Genomic DNA, 25,794 nt, shown 5'->3' with positions numbered 1-25,794 from the left:
TGTTTCCAAAAAAGAGGGAGATTTAAGACCCTGTATCGATTACAGGGGATTAAACAAGATAACTATACGGAACGCTTATCCTATACCCTTAGTTACTGAACTCTTTGACAGGTTGAAAGGAGCAACTGTCTCTTCTAAATTGGATTTGCGGGGAGCATATAATTTAATCAAGATTAAGAAAGGACATGAATGGAAGACTGCATTTAATACTCGCTACGGTCACTACGAGTACCGGGTTATGCCCTTCGTGTTATGTAACGCCCCGGCAGTCTTCCAAGACTTCATTAATGATGTTTTAAGAGATTATTTACATATGTTTGTAATAGTCTATTTGGATGATATACTGATCTACTCTAAAAACATGAAAGAGCACTATAAACACGTCAGGTTAGTTCTTTCTAAATTATTGATAAATGGACTCTATTGTAAGCTGGAGAAATGCTTGTTTCACAAAGACGAAGTGCATTTCCTGGGTTACATTATATCAGGAACTGGTTTCCAAATGGAACCAAAAAAGTTAGAAGCCATTCAGCAATGGCCCTTACCCGTTGGACTTAAAGCCATCCAACGCTTCCTAGGGTGTGCTAATTATTACCGGAAATTTATTAAGGGGTTTTCCTCCATAACCGCCCCTATTACTGCCATGACTAAAAAGGGAAGGAATCATATGGAATGGGGTCTAGATGCTAAAAAAGCATCTCTTTTGAGAGGTTAAAAGAGGCTTTTTCTTCAGCCCCGGTGTTAAGACATCCTAATCCTTCCCGTCCTTTTTTACTTGAGGTAGATGCATCCGAAACAGGTATAGGAGCTGTGCTATCTCAAAGACCTTCGGATGATCAACCTCTACACCCCTGTGGATTTTTTTCGAAAAAGTTAACTGAAACGGAAAAAAGATATGATATAGGGGATAGAGAATTGTTGGCGATTATTTCCGCTCTTAAGGAATGGCGTCATTTGCTTGAGGGGTCACCCGTCCCTATTACCATTCTTACTGACCATAAGAACCTTTCTTATTTCGGAGAAGCAAAGAAAATGTCCGACAGACAAATCCAATGGTCAATATTTCTAAACCGTTTCAATTACATTGAAAAATACTAAAGCTGATGCCCTATCCCGCCAATATGAACACTTATCACTCCCCAAAGACGTCTTGTCCTCCGTAATCCCTACTGATCGCATAGTAGCCACTGTACATGCTAAAATCTCTTCGGGGTTGATGGAAAAACTTTCTAAATTCCAGGTTCGGACTTCATTGACTGTTCCCCAAGGTAAATTGTACGTTCCCTTAGCCTATCGGAATAGAGTCCTATACCTTATGCATGATTCCAAATTGGCAGGGCATCCAGGAATACAAAAAAAATGAATCGTTGCTTGAAGAACAGTTCTGGTGGCCTTCATACAAGAAGGATGTTCGTGAATTCGTTCTTGCATGTAGTATCTGTTCCTCGACTAAATCTCCCAAAGGCCGACCTTTTGGTCTTCTCATGCCATTGCCTATTCCAGATACACCGTGGTTGAGTATTGCCCTGGATTTTGTAGTGGACCTGCCTCGTTCCAGGAATCACAGCGTCATGCTGACTATTATAGACAGATTCTCTAAAATGTCCCATCTGGTCCCACTTATCAAATTGCCTTCTTCTTCCGAACTGGCTTCTGTGTTTATAAAGGAGGTTGTCCGTTTACATGGTATACCCCAAGATATTGTTTCCGACAAGGGGCCCGCAATTTGTTTCACGCTTCTGGAAAGCATTTTGTAAACAATTAGGTATAAACCTTAACCTTTCATCTTCCTACCATCCCCAATCTAATGGGGTTACAGAAAGGATGAATCAATGTCTAGAACAGTATATCCGCTGTTTTACTTCAGTTCATCAAGATGATTGGGTTGAGTTGCTACCATGGGCGGAATTTGCCCACAACCATCAAGTGCACGAATCTACTCAACATAGCCACTTTTTTTTAATCAATTATGGTTTTAACCCTACTACCCTTTCAAGTTATTTTTCTTCTACGGGAGTGCCAAGTGTTGACAACACTGTCCGGAATATGAAGGAGACTTGGTTGGGGGTTAAACATATTTTGATTCAAAGGGCCAAGATTCAAAAAACTAATGCGAACAGGCATCGAAAGGCTGCCCCCACATTTATGGTCGGAGATAGGGTATGGCTGAGTACTCGTAACATAAAACTTAAGGTCCCGTCCATGAAGTTTGCACCACGTTTTATTGGACCATTCCAAGTCTGCGTTTGCCATCTACCATAAGATACCTAATTCAGTTCATGTTTCCCTTCTCAAACCTTTAATATGTAATCGTTTTACTCAAAGACCCTCAACACCTCTTCCTGCTGTTGTTGAGGAGCAAAACGAATACGAGGTAAAGTCCATTTTAGATTCTCGTGTTTCTAGAGGGAAACTTCAATATCTCTTGGATTGGAAGGGTTACGGTCCCGAAGAGCGTTCATGGGTGGACACATCTGATGTTCACACCCCTCGCCTGGTTCGTTTATTTGAAAGGAGGCGTTCTGCCCGCCCTGGGGGCAGTTCTAGAGGGGGGGGGGGGGGGTTACTGTAATGATACCTTACCTTTCCTCCTCGGACCCGTGCAGAAAGGCATCCTCTTCCGGTGAGCGGCACAGCCCTTCTGACACCGGCCGCTCACACCGCTCGTTTTTTTATAATATGTGCGCCGTAGCCGGCAAGTAAATGCCGACGTAACTCGTACGCAGCCACGCCCCCGTACCTTTTGGGGGCGTGGTTTTAAAGCAATATACCCCACACTATAAAAGGGCATCCCTGACAGTTGTAAGGCGCCCTAGTGTGGTTCTTGTTGGTTCCTCTAGTGCTCTCAAGCTAATCTATTGATTCTTTCCTGGTTATTGACTTTTGGCTTTCCTTATTGACTTCTCTACTCTCTGGTTCCCCGTACTTTGGCTTGGTTATCATTTATCCGTCTTCCGTACTCCCTTGATGTCTGGCTATTTCTTTTGACTACTCTAAACGTTAGTCCGGCCATTCTAAGGTCCGGTATACGTTCTATTTTAGGTTACACTCTGTGAGAAGGGGTCACTATCGTGACAGGAAGTAGTACATTCAAAATAAGAATGACCACAATTTAGAAAACACACTACAGAATTATATGGGGTGTTTCCTTTGTTTGTTCTTCCCTTGCGTTTCTACTGAAATCGTAACTCACGATGATACTAGACACCGTTAGTACAGCTTTTAGAAATTAGAATGAAGGTTTTGATGATTTTGCACAAGCTGAATGAAAATGAATTAATGTAATTCAATGTCTACACGTAGCTCAGAATTCACAAAATCATATAAATTAATTATCATTGATTTACACAATAAACGAAGAGAGAAGGGAGGGGAAGGCGAGAATGATATATGCACATCGTCCTTTCTTTCTCTCTCATAATCTAAATTGGAATTCAAGTTTATAATAATCACAAGATACAGTAAACGTGAATAGTGGTTCACATTTGTGACGGACCGCTGGCACTCCGACCGAGTACCTCCGCCAAACGATGCTCCTAGTGCTTGCCGATGACTCCAAGCACTCAACCAGACACCATCAGTACTGCAGACCCCTCTTCCAGCGATGCAGCTGCGCCGGGGTCTCGCCGTCCTTCACCCACCCTGGACCCAAGGCCAGGATCCAGCTTCCAGTGGGTAGACCTCTCTTCCTCCAGAGAGCGTAGTAGGAACAAGAACAGCTCTTACATGAGCTTACCCTGGGGAGTATAGTGTGATTATAGCAATCCCCAGAGTGTAGTTATCCCCTCCCCCAAGCATGAGCCAAGGCTTCAAGAAAGGGTCAAGTAGGTCTGTTTAATGAGCACCAAAGGACTTTTTTTTAATACAGGTTTTCCCACAAGGTTACCACCCACGTGGACCTTTTGGTACACAGGACATGCAGTTACATCAGCCAATCAAAACAGTACAGTCAGACACTCCCAGTTAAGGCACAAAAATCCTCCCTTCTGCCTGTGATATAATTACTGAACACAATGGGTTACCTCAATTATCACAGGCAGAAAATATACAGTTTTACCCAATATTCATAACTTTCCAACTATACATGCAATTTCCATAAAGGTTACATATTCTGAACCAGCATAATCAATATACAAACATATTCAAAAATCATACAATTTGGTCTAGTGTTTCAAAAGATAGATGGAAGTCCTATTTGACCTACCGCCAGCATGGCTTTCCTGCCCAAAAGAGTTCCATAGATTTGGGCTGTGCAGTCGGTCTATTTCACATAGAATGCACGAACGGGCGCAGTTCGTGCAAATAGCCCATTTTAACGTGGAGTTCAAATAGTCGAACACCGTTCGAATGTGATAGTTCCAGGGAAGGTAAAACTTCAGCCGTGTTCATGCCGTCGAGTATCCGATTTTAGTTCCTTGAACTCAACGGCAAAACACCACCGACCGTGTTCGGCTGAATTAAAATGGCTGTATTCGAAGTGCCAATTTAAAGTTTCAGAACTGCTCCCACATAACTTAAAGGGGCAGAAAGAGTAGTTTAAGGCCCAATAAGCCCAAACAGAGCTTTTGAAGGGTAATACAGCCCAGGGGGCATAGTCACAAGGCAAGAGGCTCGCCATTAGTCCTCTGACAATGGTGTCTTGTATGTTTAGTGTTTTGAATGTTTATTTAATATGTTTTTGAGTGTATATAAAAGATATCTGTGGCAAATCCAGCCACTTTAAACTGTATTTACTGTATTGTGTTACAAGTGTGGATGCATGTCTTTAAGAACCAAGTGTATGTAGTGTGGTTCTTGCGAACAATGGCGTTCGTATGCTGGTGGCATGAAAGCCGCCAGCCTTCCTGCAAATCGTTTCACGAACAGTGAATTTCAACACTGTTCGTGAAACAAGCAAACTACCGAAGGGAGACCACACACAGGAGGTCGTGTGGCTCCCATTAAGGATTGCAACAGTGTTTCAATCGGTAATTAGAAGGATTCAGGGTGGCCGCCGTTCGGCTACCGACCATGCGGCGGTCGGCCATCTTGGATCCTTTGTTAGCCCAGCGGTATTTGGTCGTCGAGCGCCTGGAACTAAAATCGGCTACTTGACGGCACGAATACCGCTGGACTTCCAAGCCGTTCGGGGGTCACGGTTGTTACAAACTGCTATTTGTAACTGGCCCTTTAAATGGAAAATTGCCCTGCTTCCCTGGATTGTGGAGAAGCCTATTTGCCAGCCTCCTTCCTCATGACTATGGCCCCTGGAAGATTGTGCCCCTGAAATCTTATGGACTTTTATTGGGTGTGTATGGCCCTTTAAGAACCGTCTGGGGACATCTTTTGACTTTGGTGAACAATGCCCCTTTAAGACTATGTCCCCAGACCTGTAAAATAACTTGTTCCTGGCTTTCTCCCTCTTGGTTCAGTAAATGGGGCTTACTGAACCAAGTACCACACAGGCAGACCTCCCAGAAGTTAAAGTGTGCAGGCAATTTACCTCCCAGGCTGTGAGGTTACTGCAGGTTAATTGCCGACCGCTGGGTGGCCGCCATTCGACAGTCGAACACGTGGCGGCAGCCATCTTTGTTCATTCGAGCGCGGTCAGCGGTGTATGCTAAAGATTCTGTGGAACTAAAATCGGATGCGCAAATACATGAACACCGCTGACCCTTACCTTCTTCCATACTGAACTTTCAGCTCCAGAGACTAAGTCCCGTTCGAAATGGGACTTAGTCGTTTTTCTGCATGAAATTGACCGACCGCACAGCCCAAATCTATGGAACTGTTTTGGGCAGGAAATTGTGCTTGCGGTCGGTCATAAAGGACTTCCACTTAACTTTTGATCCGCTGGAGGGATTTGTATGATTTTTGGAAGTGTTTATGTTTGATGTATGCTGAGTTTAAATCTGTAATTTATGGAGATTGAATGTATGGTTTTAAAGTTACAGTGTATGGGTGAAAACTGTATTTTTACTGTCTGTGATAATTATGTTAAACCATAATTATATCACAGACAGAAGGGAGGATTTTGTGTGTAATTACTGGGAGTGGTTTAATGATGTACGTGTATGATTGGTTGTTTTGTCCCTCCCTGTGGGTGGTCCTGTATTTACAAAATGGTAATAAAAACCAGGCTGGGTGTTCCAGCACCTCAGACCTCTTCTGACCCTCTAACTTGCAGCCTTGACTCATGTTTGTAGGGGACAGCTATAATCACTACAGGGATTGCTATGCTCTTCATACTCCCTTAGCTACTGTAAGAGCTCTTGTTCCTGATCCTGCTTCGCTCTACAGAAGGAAGAGGTTCATCTACTGGAACCTGGAGCCTGGTCGTAGGTCCAGGGCGCAGAGCAGACGGCAAGATACCAGCCCAGCAGTGGTGGTTCGTGGAGTCTGCAGTACTTATGGTGGCTACGCAGTAGTTATGGTGTCAACGGTGCTGATGGTCCTTTGGTGAGCGCTAGGAGCATCCTTTCTACGGTCCAACTTCCAGCCAGCCTGGAGGCAACCGTAACAACGGTCCTTCAGTAGATTGTTCCCATATGTTCAATCGGTAGTTTGAAGTGAACTTAAATGTAATGTGTATTTCATGCGGCGTTCGGTTATTTCAGCTGGGATCTGAGCGGTACTTTCACGAAATGTGCGCTGAGACCCCAGCTATCTACCGAACGTCCATTCGTTTAAATATAACAAATAATGTAAAAGTTATGGGTTTTAATGTAAATTGTCAGTTCTGCTGCACGGAGGGATAATCCACTTAACTGTATATACTAGTGGGAGTATCCCTCTTGTGCAGCAGTGCATGATGGGAGAAATGTTCAGGTTATTCAGTTCCCCATGTAGTCCCCTACTGTACAACCCCTGAAATGTCAGTAGGGAAACCCCTTGCATGGGGAATCCCATAAATACTGTGACCTGTGATTAATTAAAAGCTCAGTTGACTCCCAGCCTATGTGTCGTCTAGTTCTTGCGAGGGAAGGATTCTTATAACGCTACCTGGATTATTGCATGCTGTATCTGCCTACTTGGATTATTACCTGCTTTTCCTGTCTACCAGCGGAGACCCTGTGGATTATACTACCTCTCCGCTACAGTGTCTGTATTTGTTTAGAAGCCATGGAGAATTATAAAGGTTATAGATTGATATTTCTCTTAGTTGTTTCTTTATTTGGATGCTCAGGGTTTCCACTCTACCACCAAGTGTACAATGTTGAGGAACTTACTAAAAAAAGGAAAAAAATAGACATATGTTTTCTCCAAGAAACACACTGGGAAAAAAGCAAGCATAAACATGATGCTTATCTAGGAAAGCATTATAATTGTGTAATAAATGCCCATAGGCACAAAAATAATATACCGTATATACTCGAGTATAAGCCGACCCGAATAAAAGCCGAGGCCCCTAATTTTACCCCAAAAAACTGGGAAAACTTATTGACTCAAGTATAAGACTAATGCAGCAGCTACTGGTAAATTTCTAAATAAAATTAGATCGTAAAAAAATTATATTAATTAAATATTTATTTACAGTGTGTGCATATAATGAATGCAGTGTGTGTGTGTATGAATGCAGTGTGTGCGTATGAATGCAGTGTGTGCGTATGAATGCAGTGTGTGTGTATGTGTGCAGTGTGTGTGTGTATGAGTGCAGTGTGAGTGCAGTGTGTGTGTATGAGTGCAGTGTGTGTGTATGAGTGCAGGGTGTGTGTATGAGTGCAGTGTGTGCATGAATGCAGTGTGTGTGTATGAGTGCAGTGTGTGTATGAATGCAGTGTGTGTATATGAATGCAGTGTGTGTATATGAATGAAGTGTGAGTGTGTGTGATGCAGTGTGTGTTTGTGTATGTGTTGGTGGGGGGTGGGCATTTTGATTACTGTTATTTTATTAATTATTATTTTAATCATTTTTTTGTTCTATTATTATTTAGTTTATTAATTATTATTTCAATTTTTTTGTTATATTGTTATTTTTTAAAATTATTATTTTTAATATTTTATTATTATATTTATTTTTTTCGTCCCCCCTCCCTGCTTGATACATGGCAGGGAGGGGGGCTCTCCTTCCCTGGTGGTCCAGTGGCATTGGCAGTTCAGTGGGGGGGGAGGGGGCTGGCAGAGCCGTTACTTACCTCTCCTGCAGCTCCTGTCAGCTCCCTCCTCCTCCGCGCCGGTCCGGTCAGCTCCCTCAGCAAGTCCCAGAGTAAGTCTCGCGGCCGCATTATGACCCCGCAGCTCTCGTGAGACTTACACTGGGAGCTGACAGAGGTGCTGAACGGACCGGCGCGGAGGAGAAGGGAGCTGAAAGGAGCTGCAGGAGAGGTAAGTAAACGCTCTGCAGCCCCCACAGCCCCCAGTCTGTATTATGGCAATGTAAATTGCCATAATACAGACACTGACTCGAGTATAAGCCGAGTTGGGGTTTTTCAGCACAAAAAATGTGCTGAAAAACTCGGCTTATACTCGAGTATATACGGTAAAAGATATGGTTCATACCGATCAGGTAGGTTTTATTAATGGGAGAGCCTCTTCATACCATATTAGCAGTCTAATGAGCTTATACGAAGATGCATAGAAAAGACAGATGTCCCAGTTGACACTGTCATTAGATGCAGAGAAGGCTTTGACAGAGTTAGCTGGGATTTCATAAGAGAGATCTTGAAGGCTTTTGGGATTAATGGCAGAATTATTCAGGCTATAATGGCCTTATATTCCATGCCAACAGGAAGAGTGGTAGGGTCAGGTGTTTAATCTCACTGGTTCCAAATTAAAAACGGAACAAGGCAGGGGTGCCCTCTATCTCTCCTCCCATATATTCTGTCACTGGAACCACTAGTTAGGGAGATTAGAGCCAAAAGGATATTAAAGACAACTTGGTAAACAAAACCATGTCTGACTGGAGAATCAACCATAACATCTTACATAATACTTAGAATCTAAAAGAATTAAAAATGTATTGAAGCAAAAACAAAGAATATGAGAACGGACAAAAGCTTAGAGAAACTCAGTAGCTTGCCCTTATGTAAATCCCCGCTCACGTCTCAAAATAGTTTTTGCTCACTTGTGCCATTACAGAGGGAACATATGTGAAGCATATCAGACTGATCCCACCCGTAAGGGGAGTCCAAAACAGAAATGCCAGCAAGTTTCCTCTGCACGAGAGATACAGCAACTCCAGACAATTGTTCTTTTTGGCCTCGCCAGTGAGGTGTAGCTGATACCCCACTAGGTACAGTGAGCACGGTGGGATTAGTCTGACATGCTTTAGAATAATTTTTTATTGAAAACAAAAATTCTGTAGATTCTGGTTTGGTACTCTGGCAGGCTTACAAGTATGTCACGTAAGGCTATTTCATCAAGACAAGTTCAATTGCTTAATAAAAAAAACAAAGCGGCTAACCTGTCAAACTTGCTTATTTCTTTGTATAATTTGGAAAATATCAACAAAGAAAATCCATCGAAAGATAATTTTGTTGGAATTGAAACTCTAAAAAAACAAGCAAACGATCTTAATATGGAAACGATCAGCAGAAATCAGGAGATTCTAAAGCAGACAGGGAACAACACAGCAGATAAGATACTAACAAACAAATTAAGAAGATAATTTGCAAATAAAGAATCTATGAGATACTTGATAATAATAAGACCTATCTGTCCCTAAAGGTATTGGCCACACCTTTACTAAATACTACCATGACGTGTATAATCTTTAACATTCTCATGAGACATAGAAACATTCTTAGACAAATTTGACAAACAATAAATGAAATAGATCTAATAATAACATACCTTTCTAAATAAATAAATTATTCTCAGCAATTGATAAACTAGACAAACAGAAAACACCGGCCCAGATGGATGTAGTAGAACATTCTTCAAGGCATTTAAGAGTGAAATTCCAAGATATCTTATCTCACCATTTAACCAAGCCAGCAACACTTCAAATTTCCCTAGTGGAAAGCTGAAAGCAAATATAATTCCAATACCAAAAACCGAACAAAGATCTCACAAAGATGGAACATTACAGACCAATATGACTGATAAACGTAGATTCATTTGTTTGGGAACGAGGGCTAGATTTTCTATTTTTAGTTTATCCAAGAAAAGCCGTAACAGAGGATTAGGATATCCCATAATTGTGGTGTTTAGACTGAATCGTTTTACTTATATAAAGTAAATCGATTTGATAATTTTGAGCCATAAAAAAGGCAGGGGATGTCACTTACCCCCTGGATGCCGTTGTTGAAAGAATAATTAATTTGGATGGTTTGGCAGGTGAATCCAGGCAGTTTAAGATATATTACATTATGTGTCATCGTGCCCTTCGGCTGGCTCCCGATAATGACCCCATACGAAACGTTGCAGATTGGGCAGACGGGTTTATGCGCCATGCTTTGTTGCAGACACGTCTTGCAGAACGCATGTTTGCATTTTTCCAGTATTTCTTTGTCAGTGAATGTATCTAGACATATAGGGCATGTGTCATCCTTGGAATCTGAGTCCTTATTAGTAGCAGAGGCTGAGGACTCGCTGGTATCCATAGGTTCCTTCAAGTTTGCTGAGTTATCAGCTCTTGCGCGGCCGCCATCAGGCTTTAGTGAGGGATTGACAGCATTTCCAGTGACTGATACCTGGCTGGCAATTTGCCCATCGTTTTTATTAGTTATTCCGGGTTTTTCTGGCTGAAGACTTTTAGCAAACACACTAGAATGTCTGTCTTCCATGCCAGGTGTCACACTGATGTCCTTCCTTGTGGTGTTAGTGATTGTCCTCTGCAATAAACTCAGGAACATCTGGGAAGCATGAGGTCCAAGGTCAGGAAGTCCATTCACTGTTCTGAATTTCAATTGGATATCAGCACCTACAGGGCTCTCTTCTATCCTTACATTATATTTCTCCTTAATTTCTTGAATTTCTCTATGTTTCAGCTTTTTTATGATATTTAGATGCCTGGCATTTACTTTCAGATTAGCTGCAGTGTCATTGTGTAAGATCGTCATGGATCTTGGAGACAGGGTGGAATTAATATGGCCTTCTTCAACGAATCTCTTCGCATCTAAAATTTCCTTTTCTGGGCCACGTAAGACCACTTTTTTTTCATCTACAATCACAAACGTTTTACTGAAATGTTCCCTGACACACCGTTCAATATCTTTTACACCGGGGATTCTTTGGGGTGAGAGATTTACTTCCTTTTGAGCCCAATCAGATGTTATCTTTTGAATTATATCAGTAAACTGCTGCTTGGCTTTCTCAGTATCGGAATCCGAACCTCGGGGCTCAAAGATTAAACTGGTATTATTATTCGGTTCATGCTTGTGTTTAAAGTCCACTTTACACACATGTTTTATTCGTTCTATTTCTTCGGAGTAAATGACTCTGAAATATTCATATAGCTGTGTTGAAAGAAACATAGTCTCTCCCTGTCGCCGTGGAGGGCTATTTTCTCTGCCTCCTATTTGTTCTTGTAAATAGTTGTAACATTTTTCCATGTCGATGTAAGATCCAGTCACTGTGATTTTCCCAGGAGATTGATTGGTGATCCGGAGTGATGGACACTCGGCGAGAGCTTTGTGTATCTGCTCCTGGCTGACCAAACTCGTGTCCAATTCTGCTGACACACTAGTGAAAAACTAAAAAATAAATTTAAAAAATCACAATAAGAAGGAAATGAGAAGAAATTATAGCAATGCAAACTCTAACCATCCCAATTCTCTGATTTGTGTTAACCCGTCCTCATTCTCAAATTAACAAACGTGAGAAACCAGTCAGAGACTGAGTCTCAACAGATGGATCAGGTATACACCAATCAATAGTGGTGGCCTGGACCCACCATGCTGCACAGCACAGAAATCTGATAACTGCATGCACGTACCAACCACAAACCGTGGGTTAATCTACAAACGTTTCTTGTGACCTATAGTCTTCTGCCCTTTGATATTTGTTTTCCACCAAGCCTATAGACATCTCCCTTAAAGTTTCTCTACCTTAAAATCTTTAGCACTACCCAAATTTTAATCGATGCCTCCAAAAAAGACCTATTTTACTGGCCAGGCCTAAATATGACACAGCACTACAAAGCTCCTCCTACTGCGTGACCTCCGGGTAAGGACAGCAGCTCTCCTGCAGCATGACATCTCATTTAAAAGTCAATCGCAGTGTAATTAGGGAAGCAATCTATTGTTAGCTTTGCTATGATTAATACACATCTTAATGTATGAATGGAAGAGAGGAACTTGCTGATGGTCTCGCCCCCGTAAGTCAGTCAGCCTGTCTGGGAGGTACACTGTGTTTGGCAGCATTTAAAGTACTCCTTGCATGGAGTCTGAGTTAGGTGAGGGTTGGTGTATGACAGACATTTCTATAATCTCTACTGAGCTTTACATTGTGCTATTTAATTTACTACTAAGTGGCCGCAAATATTAGTCACGCAGCCACTATTGATAAGGGCTGACTATTCACTCACCAGAACTGACTACCCACTCACCAGGATGTACTATCCACATTTACCAGAACTGACTACCCACTCACCAGGATGTACTATCCACATTTACCAGAACTGACTACCCACTCACCAGGATGTACTATCCACATTTACCAGAACTGACTGCCCACTCACCAGTGCTGACTACCCACTCACAAGGACTGACTATCCACTCACCAGGGCCGAATACCCACTCACCACGACTGAATATCCACTCACTATGATGGAATATTCACTCACCAGGGCTGAATATCTTCTGTCTAATTGTATCCAGACTATAAAACTATTAGTACCTAACACAAACAGTTGTCTAAAATGCACAAAATACAGTTGAATTCTATTTGGAAAATGTGTAAATCTTATAATATGCCATGTAATATGCCCTGAAAGAGCAGCGAACTGCCCCTTACCTCTTTGGAGCTGCTCTGCCAGGGGGCACGTGCTGAGGCTTCTCCGTGGTCTTTGGTGGAAGCCTTGTGGGTTGTGTCTCCATTATTCAGATCACTTTCCATTGTGTACTGCGACTCTACCTCCATTTTGTATTGTGTATCACTCAGTGTTTTGTTTTGTATACCACTCTGTGTGTTGTATTGTGAATCACTCAGTGTTTTGTTTTGTATATCACTCTGTGTGTTGTATTTTGTATCATTCTGTGTTTTGTATTGTGTATCACTCTGTGTTTTGTTTTGTGAATCACTCAGTGTTTTGTATTTTGTATCACTCTGTGTGTTGTATTGTGTATCACTCAGTGTTTTGTATTTTGTATCACTCTGTGTTTTGTATTGTGTATCACTCAGTGTTTTGTTTTGTGACTCTTTCATAGTGGATTGTTTGACTGTGTTTCTTGCTTCTTGTTCCATTTCATCGGTTACTTGTACATTGCTTTTATTGACAACCGTAACATTTAGGGAGCCGTCCCTGATGGGAATTAAATGATTTCCTCTACGTAGTACATTCTCCTTATCTGCAAAAACACAACCATATATATATGACCCAGGACATACTTGAAAACGAGAGAAATCTCAATGTATCTTTCCTGGTAAAATATTTTATAAATAAATACATTTATTTATACACTCAAGACTTTCTTTCAGTAAAAATATCAGTTTCAAGATTCATCTTCACTTTCTAACATTCGACACTACATAAGAAAACACCAAAAAGGAACTTGGCTTCCATAGACCATTCTTTCCATGACACACACACACTGCCCCTCGCGGGAGACATTTAGAGAAATGAGACAGAATGGAGAGACATTTTAAGAGAGAGATACCATGAGCAGACATTTTGGGAAAGAAAGACACACTGGCCAATATAAGTAGAAAACAAGATGGCCCTGTGTGTGGATGACGTCCTGCTCTGCCTTACTAATCCACTGATATATTCTTGCCATTTGTTCTCAAGACACTTTCGAGACACAGAGCAGTTTCATATTACCAAAACAACACGGAGAAAAACCAACCCTCCCTATCGAAATGTTCAAGTTCTCAAGTGCAGTTACTGAAAGAGAATTACCAGGTCCATTGGAGAACAGTCTTTAGAACATGCCTATAGAGACAATATAGAAACACTCGTACCTGCTCTCATTTAGACCACCTGTTGCAGAAGTCAAACACAACAGTTGAAACGTGGAACAAAAACACATTTTCAAGATGGAGAAGATGAGAATGTCTATACCGCCTATAGAGTAATAGAGGTCCAGGCACTCCTTGGTTCAAGACAGGCACTTTATTAGGAACCACAACAGCAACGTTTCCACCCCAAAAAGGTCTTTGTCAAGCCTTTTAAGTCTATACTTTTTCCGCATTTTACCCATCCAAATTCTTGATAAAGTGTTAAAGGACTTTTAAACTGCCTTACCCTCATACATATGAAAAAAAATGGCCTCCTTAAATCTCCAGTAAAACATGCAGGCAACCTGTAAAAATGGGAGATATCCCCAGCATTAGAAACTACTATGCCACCAAATTTTCACAACTTATCTTGCCTTCACACCACTTGGCTTCAATATAGAAAAATCCTGTTTGGATCCCTCCAACTGATGGCAGCAACACCGAGAGCAACAACCCAAATGCTTTCATAGGTACCGTCCACCACACACTCACTAAAAACTTGGTCAGCTAAAGTCCACTCCTTAATCCGTAACATACTGCTATTGCCTTGTGGTCTACTGTCCACTCTTTGTCTATTGAGGGGTAATCTCACCCTAACTAAGTGGATCTCATGTGAGGTTCACCAAATGAAACATCTCATAGATGAGACGTGTGTATAAGGTTGTTACCTACTCTAAGAGATAAATACCATCTTCCTCTTACAAAATGTTTCACATACATTCAAATGAAACACATTTGAACCAAAAAAGGGATTATCATCCCTAAACCACCTCTGTCTCACCAACTTCAATAAACTACACTTGACTATGAAGCACACCTGGAAACTACTTTCACTATGCTACGACCAACTGGCCTCAGTGCCAGCATCAGCCAAACTTCCCTACATGATAAACTGGGAGAAAGAACTTCACAAGACTTTCACCGAAGACTGAAAAAATGCTATATCACACACACATGGAGCCACCAGATGTTTAGATCATTGGAAATCCAAGAAAAAAACTCTTAATAAGGCGGTACCTTACCAATTCTGGTCCTCGGTAAAAAACACAATTCCTGAAGCTTATTTACTACAAGTATTCCCGGACAGGATCCAGGGCCCGGCAAAACTATCATACATATTCTGATCGTGGCTTCTGATGGAAGTGTGTGTTTGTATAGGGATATAGTGTGTGTGTAAGGATAGGCGCTGTAGTGTGTGTTGGTATAGGGATATAGTGTGTGTGTAAGGATAGGAGCTGTAGTGTGTGTTTGTATAGGGATATAGTGTGTGTGTAAGGATAGGCGCTGTAGTGTGTGTTGGTATAGGGATATAGTGTGTGTGTAAGGATAGGAGCTGTAGTGTGTGTTGGTATAGGGATATAGTGTGTGTGTAAGGATAGGAGCTGTAGTGTGTGTTGGTATAGGGATATAGTGTGTGTGTAAGGATAGGTGCTGTAGTGTGTGTTTGTATAGGGATATAGTATGTGTAAGGATAATTGCTGTAGTGTGTGTTTGTATAGGGATATAGTGTGTGTGTAAGGATAGGTGCTGTAGTGTGTGTTTGTATAGGGATATAGTGTGTGTGTAAGGATAGGGGCTGTAGTGTGTGTTGGTATAGGGATATAGTGTGTGTGTGTGTAAGGACCTATCCTTACACACACTATATCCCTATACCAACACACACTACAGCACCTATCGTTACACACACACTATATCCCTATACCAACACACACTCCTAAGCTGTAGTGTGTGTTGGTATGGGGATATAGTGTGTGTGTAAGGATAGGTGCTGTAGTGTGTTGGTATAGGGATATAGTGTGTGTGTGTAAGGATAAGTGTTGTAGTGTGTGTTTGTATAGGGATATAGTGTGTGTGTAAGGATAGGTGCTGTAGTGTGTGTTTGTATATGTGTGTAAGGATAGGTGCTGTAGTGTGGGTTTGTATAGGGATATAGTGTGTGTGTAAGGATAGGTGCTGTAGTATGTGTTGGAATTGGGATATAGTGTGTGTGTAAGGATAGGTGCTGTAGTGTTTGGGGATTTGGATGTAGTGTGTGTGTGTGTATGGATAGGTGTTGTAGTGTGTGTTGGTATAGGGATATAGTGTGTGTGTAATGATAGGTGCTGTAGTGTGTGTTGGTATAGGGATAGAGTGTGTGTAAGGATAGGTGCTGTAGTGTTTGGGGTTTTGGATGTAGTGTGTGTGTGTGTATGGATAGGTGCTGTAACGTGTGTTGGTATAGGGATATAGTGTGTGTGTAATGATAGGTGCTGTAGTGTGTGTTGGTATAGGGATATAGTGTGTGTAAGGATAGGTGCTGTAGTGTTTGGGGTTTTGGATGTAGTGTGTGTGTGTGTGTATGGATAGGTGCTGTAGTGTGTGTTGGTATAGGGATATAGTGTGTGTGTAATGATAGGTGCTGTAGTGTGTGTTGGTATAGGGATATAGTGTGTGTAAGGATAGGTGCTGTAGTGTTTGGGGTTTTGGATGTAGTGTATGTGTGTGTGTATGGATAGGTGCTGTAGTGTTTGGGGTTTTGGATGTAGTGTGTGTGTGTGTAAGGATAGGTGCTGTAGTGTTTGGGGTTTTGGATGTAGTGTGTGTGTGTAAGAATAGGCGCTGTAGTGTTTGGGATTTTGGATGTAGTGTGTGTGTGTGTGTGTGTGTGTAAGGATAGGTGCTGTAGTGTTTGGGGTTTTGGATGTAGTGTGTGTGTGTGTGTAAGGATAGGTGCTGTAGTGTTTGGGGTTTTGGATGTAGTGTGTGTGTGTGTAAGGATAGGCGCTGTAATGTATTTGGGGTTTTGGATGTAGTGTGTGTGTGTGTAAGGATAGGCGCTGTAGTGTTTGGGATTTTGGATGTAGTGTGTGTGTGTGTGTGTAAGGATAGGTGCTGTAGTGTTTGGGGTTTTGGATGTAGTCTGTGTGTGTGTGTGTGTGTGTGTGTAAGAATAGGCGCTGTAGTGTTTGGGGTTTTGGATGTAGTGTGTGTGTGTGTGTGTAAGGATAGGTGCTGTAGTGTTTGGGGTTTTGGATGTAGTGTGTGTGTGTGTAAGGATAGGTGCTGTAGTGTTTGGGGTTTTGGATGTAGTGTGTGTGTGTGTGTAAGGATAGGCGCTGTAATGTATTTGGGGTTTTGGATGTAGTGTGTGTGTGTAAGGATAGGCGCTGTAGTGTTTGGGGTTTTGGATGTAGTGTGTGTGTGTGTGTGTAAGGATAGGTGCTGTAGTGTTTGGGGTTTTGGATGTAGTGTGTGTGTGTGTGTGTGTGTGTAAGGATAGGCGCTGTAGTGTTTGGGGTTTTGGATGTAGTGTGTGTGTGTGTGTGTAAGGATAGGTGCTGTAGTGTTTGGGGTTTTGGATGTAGTGTGTGTGTGTGTGTGTAAGAATAGGCGCTGTAGTGTTTGGGGTTTTGGATGTAGTGTGTGTGTGTGTGTAAGGATAGGTACTGTAGTGTTTGGGGTTTTGGATGTAGTGTGTGTGTGTAAGAATAGGCACTGTAGTGTTTGGAGTTTTGGATGTAGTGTGTGCTTGTGTGTGTAAGGATAGGTGCTGTAGTGTTTGGGGTTTTGGATGTAGTGTGTGTGTGTATGGATAGGTGCTGTAGTGTTTGGGGTTTTGGATGTAGTGTGTGTGTGTGTGTGTGTGTGTAAGAATAGGCGCTGTAGTGTTTGGGGTTTTGGATGTAGTGTGTGTGTGTGTGTAAGGATAGGTGCTGTAGTGTTTGGGGTTTTGGATGTAGTGTGTGTGTGTGTGTAAGGATAGGTGCTGTAGTGTTTGGGGTTTTGGATGTAGTGTGTGTGTGTGTAAGGATAGGCGCTGTAATGTATTTGGGGTTTTGGATGTAGTGTGTGTGTGTAAGGATAGGCGCTGTAGTGTTTGGGATTTTGGATGTAGTGTGTGTGTGTGTGTGTGTAAGGATAGGTGCTGTAGTGTTTGGGGTTTTGGATGTAGTGTGTGTGTGTATGGATAGGTGCTGTAGTGTTTGGGGTTTTGGATATAGTGTGTGTGTGTGTGGTGTAAGGATAGGTGCTGCAGTGTTTGGGGTTTTGGATGTAGTGTGTGTGTGTGTGGTGTAAGGATAGGTGCTGTAGTGTTTGGGGTTTTGGATGTAGTGTGTGTGTGTAAGAATAGGCGCTGTAGTGTTTGGGATTTTGGATGTAGTGTGTGTGTGTGTGTGTGTGTGTAAGGATAGGTGCTGTAGTGTTTGGGGTTTTGGATGTAGTGTTTGTGTGTGTGTAAGGATAGGCGCTGTAATGTATTTGGGGTTTTGGATGTAGTGTGTGTGTGTGTAAGGATAGGCGCTGTAGTGTTTGGGATTTTGGATGTAGTGTGTGTGTGTGTGTGTGTGTGTGTGTAAGGATAGGTGCTGTAGTGTTTGGGGTTTTGGATGTAGTCTGTGTGTGTGTGTGTGTGTGTGTGTGTGTGTGTGTGTGTGTGTGTGTGTGTGTGTGTAAGAATAGGCGCTGTAGTGTTTGGGGTTTTGGATGTAGTGTGTGTGTGTGTGTAAGGATAGGTGCTGTAGTGTTTGGGGTTTTGGATGTAGTGTGTGTGTGTGTGTAAGGATAGGTGCAGTAGTGTTTGGGGTTTTGGATGTAGTGTGTGTGTGTGTGTAAGGATAGGCGCTGTAATGTATTTGGGGTTTTGGATGTAGTGTGTGTGTGTAAGGATAGGCGCTGTAGTGTTTGGGGTTTTGGATGTAGTGTGTGTGTGTGTGTGTAAGGATAGGTGCTGTAGTGTTTGGGGTTTTGGATGTAGTGTGTGTGTGTGTGTGTAAGAATAGGCGCTGTAGTGTTTGGGGTTTTGGATGTAGTGTGTGCTTGTGTGTGTAAGGATAGGTGCTGTAGTGTTTGGGGTTTTGGATGTAGTGTGTGTGTGTATGGATAGGTGCTGTAGTGTTTGGGGTTTTGGATGTAGTGTGTGTGTGTGTGGTGTAAGGATAGGTGCTGTAGTGTTTGGGGTTTTGGATGTAGTGTGTGTGTGTGTGTGGTGTAAGGATAGGTGCTGTAGTGTTTGGGGTTTTGGATGTAGTGTGTGTGTGTGTGTGTAAGAATAGGCGCTGTAGTGTTTGGGATTTTGGATGTAGTGTGTGTGTGTGTGTCTGTGTAAGGATAGGTGCTGTAGTGTTTGGGGTTTTGGATGTAGTGTGTGTGTGTGTGTGTGTGTGTGTAAGAATAGGCGCTGTAGTGTTTGGGGTTTTGGATGTAGTGTGTGTGTGTGTGTGTGTGTGTGTAAGGATAGGTGCTGTAGTGTTTGGGGTTTTGGATGTAGTGTGTGTGTGTGTAAGGATAGGTGCTGTAGTGTTTGGGGTTTTGGATGTAGTGTGTGTGTGTGTAAGGATAGGCGCTGTAATGTATTTGGGGTTTTGGATGTAGTGTGTGTGTGTAAGGATAGGCGCTGTAGTGTTTGGGATTTTGGATGTAGTGTGTGTGTGTGTGTGTGTAAGGATAGGTGCTGTAGTGTTTGGGGTTTTGGATGTAGTGTGTGTATGTGTGTGTAAGAATAGGCGCTGTAGTGTTTGGGGTTTTGGATGTAGTGTGTGTGTGTGTGTGTGTAAGGATAGGTGCTGTAGTGTTTGGGGTTTTGGATGTAGTGTGTGTGTGTGTGTAAGGATAGGTGCTGTAGTGTTTGGGGTTTTGGATGTAGTGTGTGTGTGTGTGTGTGTAAGGATAGGCGCTGTAATGTATTTGGGGTTTTGGATGTAGTGTGTGTGTGTAAGGATAGGCGCTGTAGTGTTTGGGGTTTTGGATGTAGTGTGTGTGTGTGTGTGTGTAAGGATAGGTGCTGTAGTGTTTGGGGTTTTGGATGTAGTGTGTGTGTGTGTGTGTGTGTGTAAGGATAGGCGCTGTAGTGTTTGGGGTTTTGGATGTAGTGTGTGTGTGTGTGTGTAAGGATAGGTGCTGTAGTGTTTGGGGTTTTGGATGTAGTGTGTGTGTGTGTGTAAGAATAGGCGCTGTAGTGTTTGGGTTTTTGGATGTAGTGTGTGTGTGTGTGTGTGTGTAAGGATAGGTGCTGTAGTGTTTGGGGTTTTGGATGTAGTGTGTGTGTGTGTGTAAGGATAGGTGCTGTAGTGTTTGGGGTTTTGGATGTAGTGTGTGTGTGTGTGTGTAAGGATAGGCGCTGTAGTGTTTGGGGTTTTGGATGTAGTGTGTGTGTGTGTGTAAGGATAGGTGCTGTAGTGTTTGCGGTTTTGGATGTAGTGTGTGTGTGTGTGTGTAAGGATAGGCGCTGTAGTGTTTGGGGTTTTGGATGTAGTGTGTGTGTGTGTGTGTAAGGATAGGCACTGTAGTGTTTGGGGGTTTGGATGTAGTGTGTGTGTGTGTGTGTAAGGATAGGTGCTGTAGTGTTTGGGGTTTTGGATGTAGTGTGTGTGTGTGTGTGTAAGGATAGGTGCTGTAGTGTTTGGGGTTTTGGATGTAGTGTGTGTGTGTGTAAGAATAGGCGCTGTAGTGTTTGGGGTTTTGGATGTAGTGTGTGTGTGTGTGTGTGTAAGGATAGGTGCTGTAGTGTTTGGGGTTTTGGATGTAGTGTGTGTGTGTAAGGATAGGTGCTGTAGTGTTTGGGGTTTTGGATGTAGTGTGTGTGTGTGTGTGTGTGTAAGGATAGGTGCTGTAGTGTTTGGGGTTTTGGATGTAGTGTGTGTGTGTGTGTGTGTGTGTGTAAGGATAGGTGCTGTAGTGTTTGCGGTTTTGGATGTAGTGTGTGTGTGTGTGTGTAAGGATAGGCGCTGTAGTGTTTGGGGTTTTGGATGTAGTGTGTGTGTGTGTGTGTGTGTAAGGATAGGCACTGTAGTGTTTGGGGGTTTGGATGTAGTGTGTGTGTGTGTGTAAGGATAGGTGCTGTAGTGTTTGGGGTTTTGGATGTAGTGTGTGTGTGTGTGTGTGTAAGGATATGTGCTGTAGTGTTTGGGGTTTTGGATGTAGTGTGTGTGTGTGTGTAAGGATAGGTGCTGTAGTGTTTGGGGTTTTGGATGTAGTGTGTGTGTGTGTGTGTGTAAGGATAGGTGCTGTAGTGTTTGGGGTTTTGGATGTAGTGTGTGTGTGTGTAAGAATAGGTGCTGTAGTGTTTGGGGTTTTGGATGCAGTGTGTGTGTGTGTGTGTGTGTGTGTGTGTGTGTGTGTGTGTGTGTGTGTGTGTGTGTGTGTGTGTGTGTGTAAGGATAGGCACTGTAGTGTTTGGGGGTTTGGATGTAGTGTGTGTGTGTGTGTAAGGATAGGTGCTGTAGTGTTTGGGGTTTTGGATGTAGTGTGTGTGTGTGTGTGTGTAAGGATAGGCACTGTAGTGTTTGGGGGTTTGGATGTAGTGTGTGTGTGTGTGTAAGGATATGTGCTGTAGTGTTTGGGGTTTTGGATGTAGTGTGTGTGTGTGTAAGAATAGGTGCTGTAGTGTTTGGGGTTTTGGATGCAGTGTGTGTGTGTGTGTGTGTGTGTGTGTGTGTGTGTGTGTGTGTGTGTGTGTGTGTGTGTGTGTGTGTGTGTGTGTGTATGGATAGGCGCTGTAATGTATTTGGGGTTTGGATGTAGTGTGTGTGTGTATTATACAGATATAGTGTGTGCGTGGAGGTATATTATTTTATTATTGTTATTATAATAATTCATGGTGCGTACCCTACACTCTCGGAGTCAGTCATTGCGTATTCATTGAAGCACTCACCCTCTTTGTATTTAAAGATCACGATGTAAATGCCCGAATTCACTGATTTCACCCCACATTCTCCCCCTCCAGATTTCTTGCTTTGGAAATATTTCTCTAGTTGTGACCGTGTGTGTAGAGCCTCTGATGGTACCTGCAGTAGAATGGGGTATCCTTCGGGGTTATCCTCCACACAGTCACTAATACTCCCATACCGCACTCCCACTCCACTCTGTATACGGTCTGTCTGTCCTGTAATAGGTGCTGACCCTGTCTCTCTCTGTATACGGTCTGTCTGTCCTGTAATAGGTGCTGACCCTGTCTCTCTCTGTATACGGTCTGTCTGTCCTGTAATAGGTGCTGACCCTGTCTCTCTCTGTATACGGTCTGTCTGTCCTGTAATAGGTGCTGACCCTGTCTCTCTCTGTATACGGTCTGTCTGTCCTGTAATAGGTGCTGACCCTGTCTCTCTCTGTATACGGTCTGTCTGTCCTGTAATAGGTGCTGACCCTGTCTCTCTCTGTATACTGTCTGTCTGTCCTGTAATAGGTGCTGACCCTGTCTCTCTCTGTATACGGTCTGTCTGTCCTGTAATAGGTGCTGACCCTGTCTTTCTCTGTATACGGTCTGTCTGTCCTGTAATAGGTGCTGACCCTGTCTCTCTCTGTATACGGTCTGTCTGTCCTGTAATAGGTGCTAACCCTGTCTCTCTCTGTATACGGTCTGTCTGTCCTGTAATAGGTGCTGACCCTGTCTCTCTCTGTATACGGTCTGTCTGTCCTGTAATAGGTGCTGACCCTGTCTCTCTCTGTATACTGTCTGTCTGTCCTGTAATAGGTGCTGACCCTGTCTCTCTCTGTATACGGTCTGTCTGTCCTGTAATAGGTGCTGACCCTGTCTCTCTCTGTATACGGTCTGTCTGTCCTGTAATAGGTGCTGACCCTGTCTCTCTCTGTATACGGTCTGTCTGTCCTGTAATAGGTGCTGACCCTGTCTTTCTCTGTATACGGTCTGTCTGTCCTGTAATAGGTGCTGACCCTGTCTCTCTCTGTATACGGTCTGTCTGTCCTGTAATAGGTGCTGACCCTGTCTCTCTCTGTATACGGTCTGTCTGTCCTGCACTGGGTGCTGACCCTGTCTCTCTCTGTATACGGTCTGTCTGTCCTGCACTGGGTGCTGACCCTGTCTCTCTCTGGATACTGTCTGTCTGTCCTGTAATAGGTGCTGACCCTGTCTCTCTCTGTATACGGTCTGTCTGTCCTGTAATAGGTGCTGACCCTGTCTCTCTCTGTATACGGTCTGTCTGTCCTGTAATAGGTGCTGACCCTGTCTTTCTCTGTATACGGTCTGTCTGTCCTGTAATAGGTGCTGACCCTGTCTCTCTCTGGATACTGTCTGTTTGTCCTGCACTGGGTGCTGACCCTGTCTCTCTCTGGATACTGTCTGTTTGTCCTGCACTGGGTGCTGACCCTGTCTCTCTCTGGATACTGTCTGTCTGTCCTGCACTGGGTGCTGACCCTGTCTCTCTCTGGATACTGTCTGTCTGTCTTGCACTGGGTACAGTCTGTCCGTTCACAGGGTACAGTCTGTCCGTATCCACAGATGGCTGACTCTCCATGGACATAGCGAGTCAGTCTGTCTCGCTCTACGCTCTCTGTCCGTCCCCCTGTGCACTCTCTCTGTGTGCACTCTCTGTCCCCCTGTGCACTCTCTCTGTGTGCACTTTCTGCCCCCCTGTGCACTCTCTCTGTCTCTCTCTACCCCCTGTGCACTCTCTGCCCCCCTGTGCACTCTCTCTGTGTGCACTCTCTGTCCCCCTGTGCACTCTCTATGTGTGCACTCTCTGTCCCCCTGTGCACTCTCTATGTGTGCTCTCTGTGTGCACGCTCTGCCCCCTGTGTACTCTGTGTGTGTGTGCCCCTGTGCACTCTCTGTGTCCCCTTGCGCACTCTCTGCCCCCCTGTGCACTCTCTGTCCCCCTGAACACTCTCTGTCTCTCTGCCCCCCGTGCACTCTCTGCCCCCTGTGCACTCTCTCTGTGTGCACTCTCTGCCCCCTGTGCACTCTCTCTGTGTGCACTCTCTCTGTGTGCACTCTCTGCCCTCTGTGCACTCTCTGTCTCTCTCTGCCCCCCTGTGCACTCTCTGTCTCTCTCTGCCCCCCTGCACTCTCTGTCTCTCTCTGCCCCCCTGTACACTCTCTGTCTCTCTCTGCCCCCCTGTGCACTCTCTCTGTGTGCCCTCTCTGCCCCCTGTGCACTCTCTGCCCCCTGTGCACTCTCTGCCCCCCTGTGCACTCTCTGTCTCTCTCTGCCCCCCTGTGCACTCTCTCTGTATCCTCTATGATCTCTCTCACAAAATATATGTCTCTCCCTGACTCTCTGCTCACAATTTCCACCTCTCTCTCAGTCTATATCGCTCTTTGTCTCTCAGTCAGTCTGTCTCACTGTATGTATCTCACAGTGGCTCTGTCTCTCTCTCCGGTCGGTCTGTCTCTCTCTCTCCAGTCTGTCTCTTTCACTTTCACTCTCGGTTACAGTAATAGGAGGGGCAGAAACTGAACCGAAACTTAAACACTGGCAGAGAGACAGCCTGACACTGGCAGAGAGACAGCCCGGCACTGGCAGAGAGACAGCCCGGCACTCTGAGAGACAGCCTGACACTGGCAGAGAGACAGCCTGACACTGGCAGAGAGACAGCCCGGCACTGGCAGAGAGACAGCCCGGCACTCTGAGAGACAGCCTGACACTGGCAGAGAGACAGCCTGACACTGACAGAGAGACAACCCGGCACTCTGAGAGACAGCCCGACACTGGCAGAGAGACAGCCCGACACAGCTCAGGACTCGGTAAAAATTCGATCGCGATAAATACATTGTATCCAGAGACAAAGATACCAGGTGTAATAATAATAATAATAATAACCATAACTACCGGGTGTAATAATAATAATAACCATAACTACCGGGTGTAATAATAATAATAACCATAACTACGGGTATAATAATAATAATAATAATAATAACTATAACTACCGGGTGTAATAATAACTATAACTACCGTGTGTAATAATAATAATAACCATAACTACGGGTATAATAATAATAATAACCATAACTACCGTGTGTAATAATAATAATAATAATAATAACCATAACTACGGGTATAATAATAATAATAACCATAACTACCAGGTGTAATAATAATAATAATAATAACCATAACTACCGGGTGTAATAATAATAATAAACATTACTACCGGGTGTAATAATAATAATAATAATAACCATAACTACCGGGTGTAATAATAATAATAACCATAACTACCGGGTGTAATAATAATAATAACCATAACTACGGGTATAATAATAATAATAATAATAACTATAACTACCGGGTGTAATAATAACTATAACTACCGTGTGTAATAATAATAATAACCATAACTACGGGTATAATAATAATAATAACCATAAGTACCGTGTGTAATAATAATAATAATAATAATAATAACCATAACTACGGGTATAATAATAATAATAACCATAACTACCAGGTGTAATAATAATAATAATAATAACCATAACTACCGGGTGTAATAATAATAATAAACATTACTACCGGGTGTAATAATAATAATAATAATAATAACCATAACTACCGGGTGTAATAATAATAATAACCATAACTACCGGGTATAATAATAATAATAACCATAACTACCGTGTGTAATAATAATAATAATAATAATAACCATAACTACGGGTATAATAATAATAATAACCATAACTACCAGGTGTAATAATAATAATAATAATAACCATAACTACCGGGTGTAATAATAATAATAAACATAACTACCGGGTGTAATAATAATAATAATAATAACCATAACTACCGGGTGTAATAATAATAATAACCATAACTACGGGTGTAATAATAATAATAACCATAACTACGGGTATAATAATAATAATAACCATAACTACCGTGTGTAATAATAATAATAATAATAATAATAACCATAACTACGGGTATAATAATAATAATAACCATAACTACCAGGTGTAATAATAATAATAATAATAACCATAACTACCGGGTGTAA

General features: G+C 42.9%; 2 protein-coding genes across 2 annotated transcripts in view; one reads left to right on the top strand and one right to left on the bottom strand.

The window, feature by feature from the left end:
* DTX3L (deltex E3 ubiquitin ligase 3L) overlaps window positions 1-23,312 on the bottom strand; it is a 37,928-nt gene extending 14,616 nt beyond the window's left edge. The window contains exons 1-4 of the mRNA XM_063428695.1: window positions 23,225-23,312; window positions 21,710-22,036; window positions 12,877-13,430; window positions 10,209-11,615 (exon numbers count right to left, since the gene is read on the bottom strand). Coding sequence (XP_063284765.1) covers window positions 10,209-11,615; window positions 12,877-13,430; window positions 21,710-22,036; window positions 23,225-23,312 — 2,376 coding nt within the window. The remainder of the gene's footprint in view (window positions 1-10,208; window positions 11,616-12,876; window positions 13,431-21,709; window positions 22,037-23,224) is intronic.
* Window positions 23,313-24,526: 1,214 nt separating this feature from the next.
* PARP9 (poly(ADP-ribose) polymerase family member 9) overlaps window positions 24,527-25,794 on the top strand; it is a 74,794-nt gene continuing 73,526 nt past the window's right edge. Inside the window, exon 1 of the mRNA XM_063428694.1 lies at window positions 24,527-24,535. The gene's annotated coding sequence lies outside the window, so the exon portion shown is untranslated. The remainder of the gene's footprint in view (window positions 24,536-25,794) is intronic.

The sequence above is a fragment of the Pelobates fuscus genome, chromosome 8, assembly GCF_036172605.1.
Source record: "Pelobates fuscus isolate aPelFus1 chromosome 8, aPelFus1.pri, whole genome shotgun sequence".
In the NCBI taxonomy this organism is placed as follows: Eukaryota; Metazoa; Chordata; class Amphibia; order Anura; family Pelobatidae; genus Pelobates; species Pelobates fuscus.
Note: the sequence above shows the minus strand (reverse complement) of the source record. Positions and strands in the feature narration are given on the sequence as shown.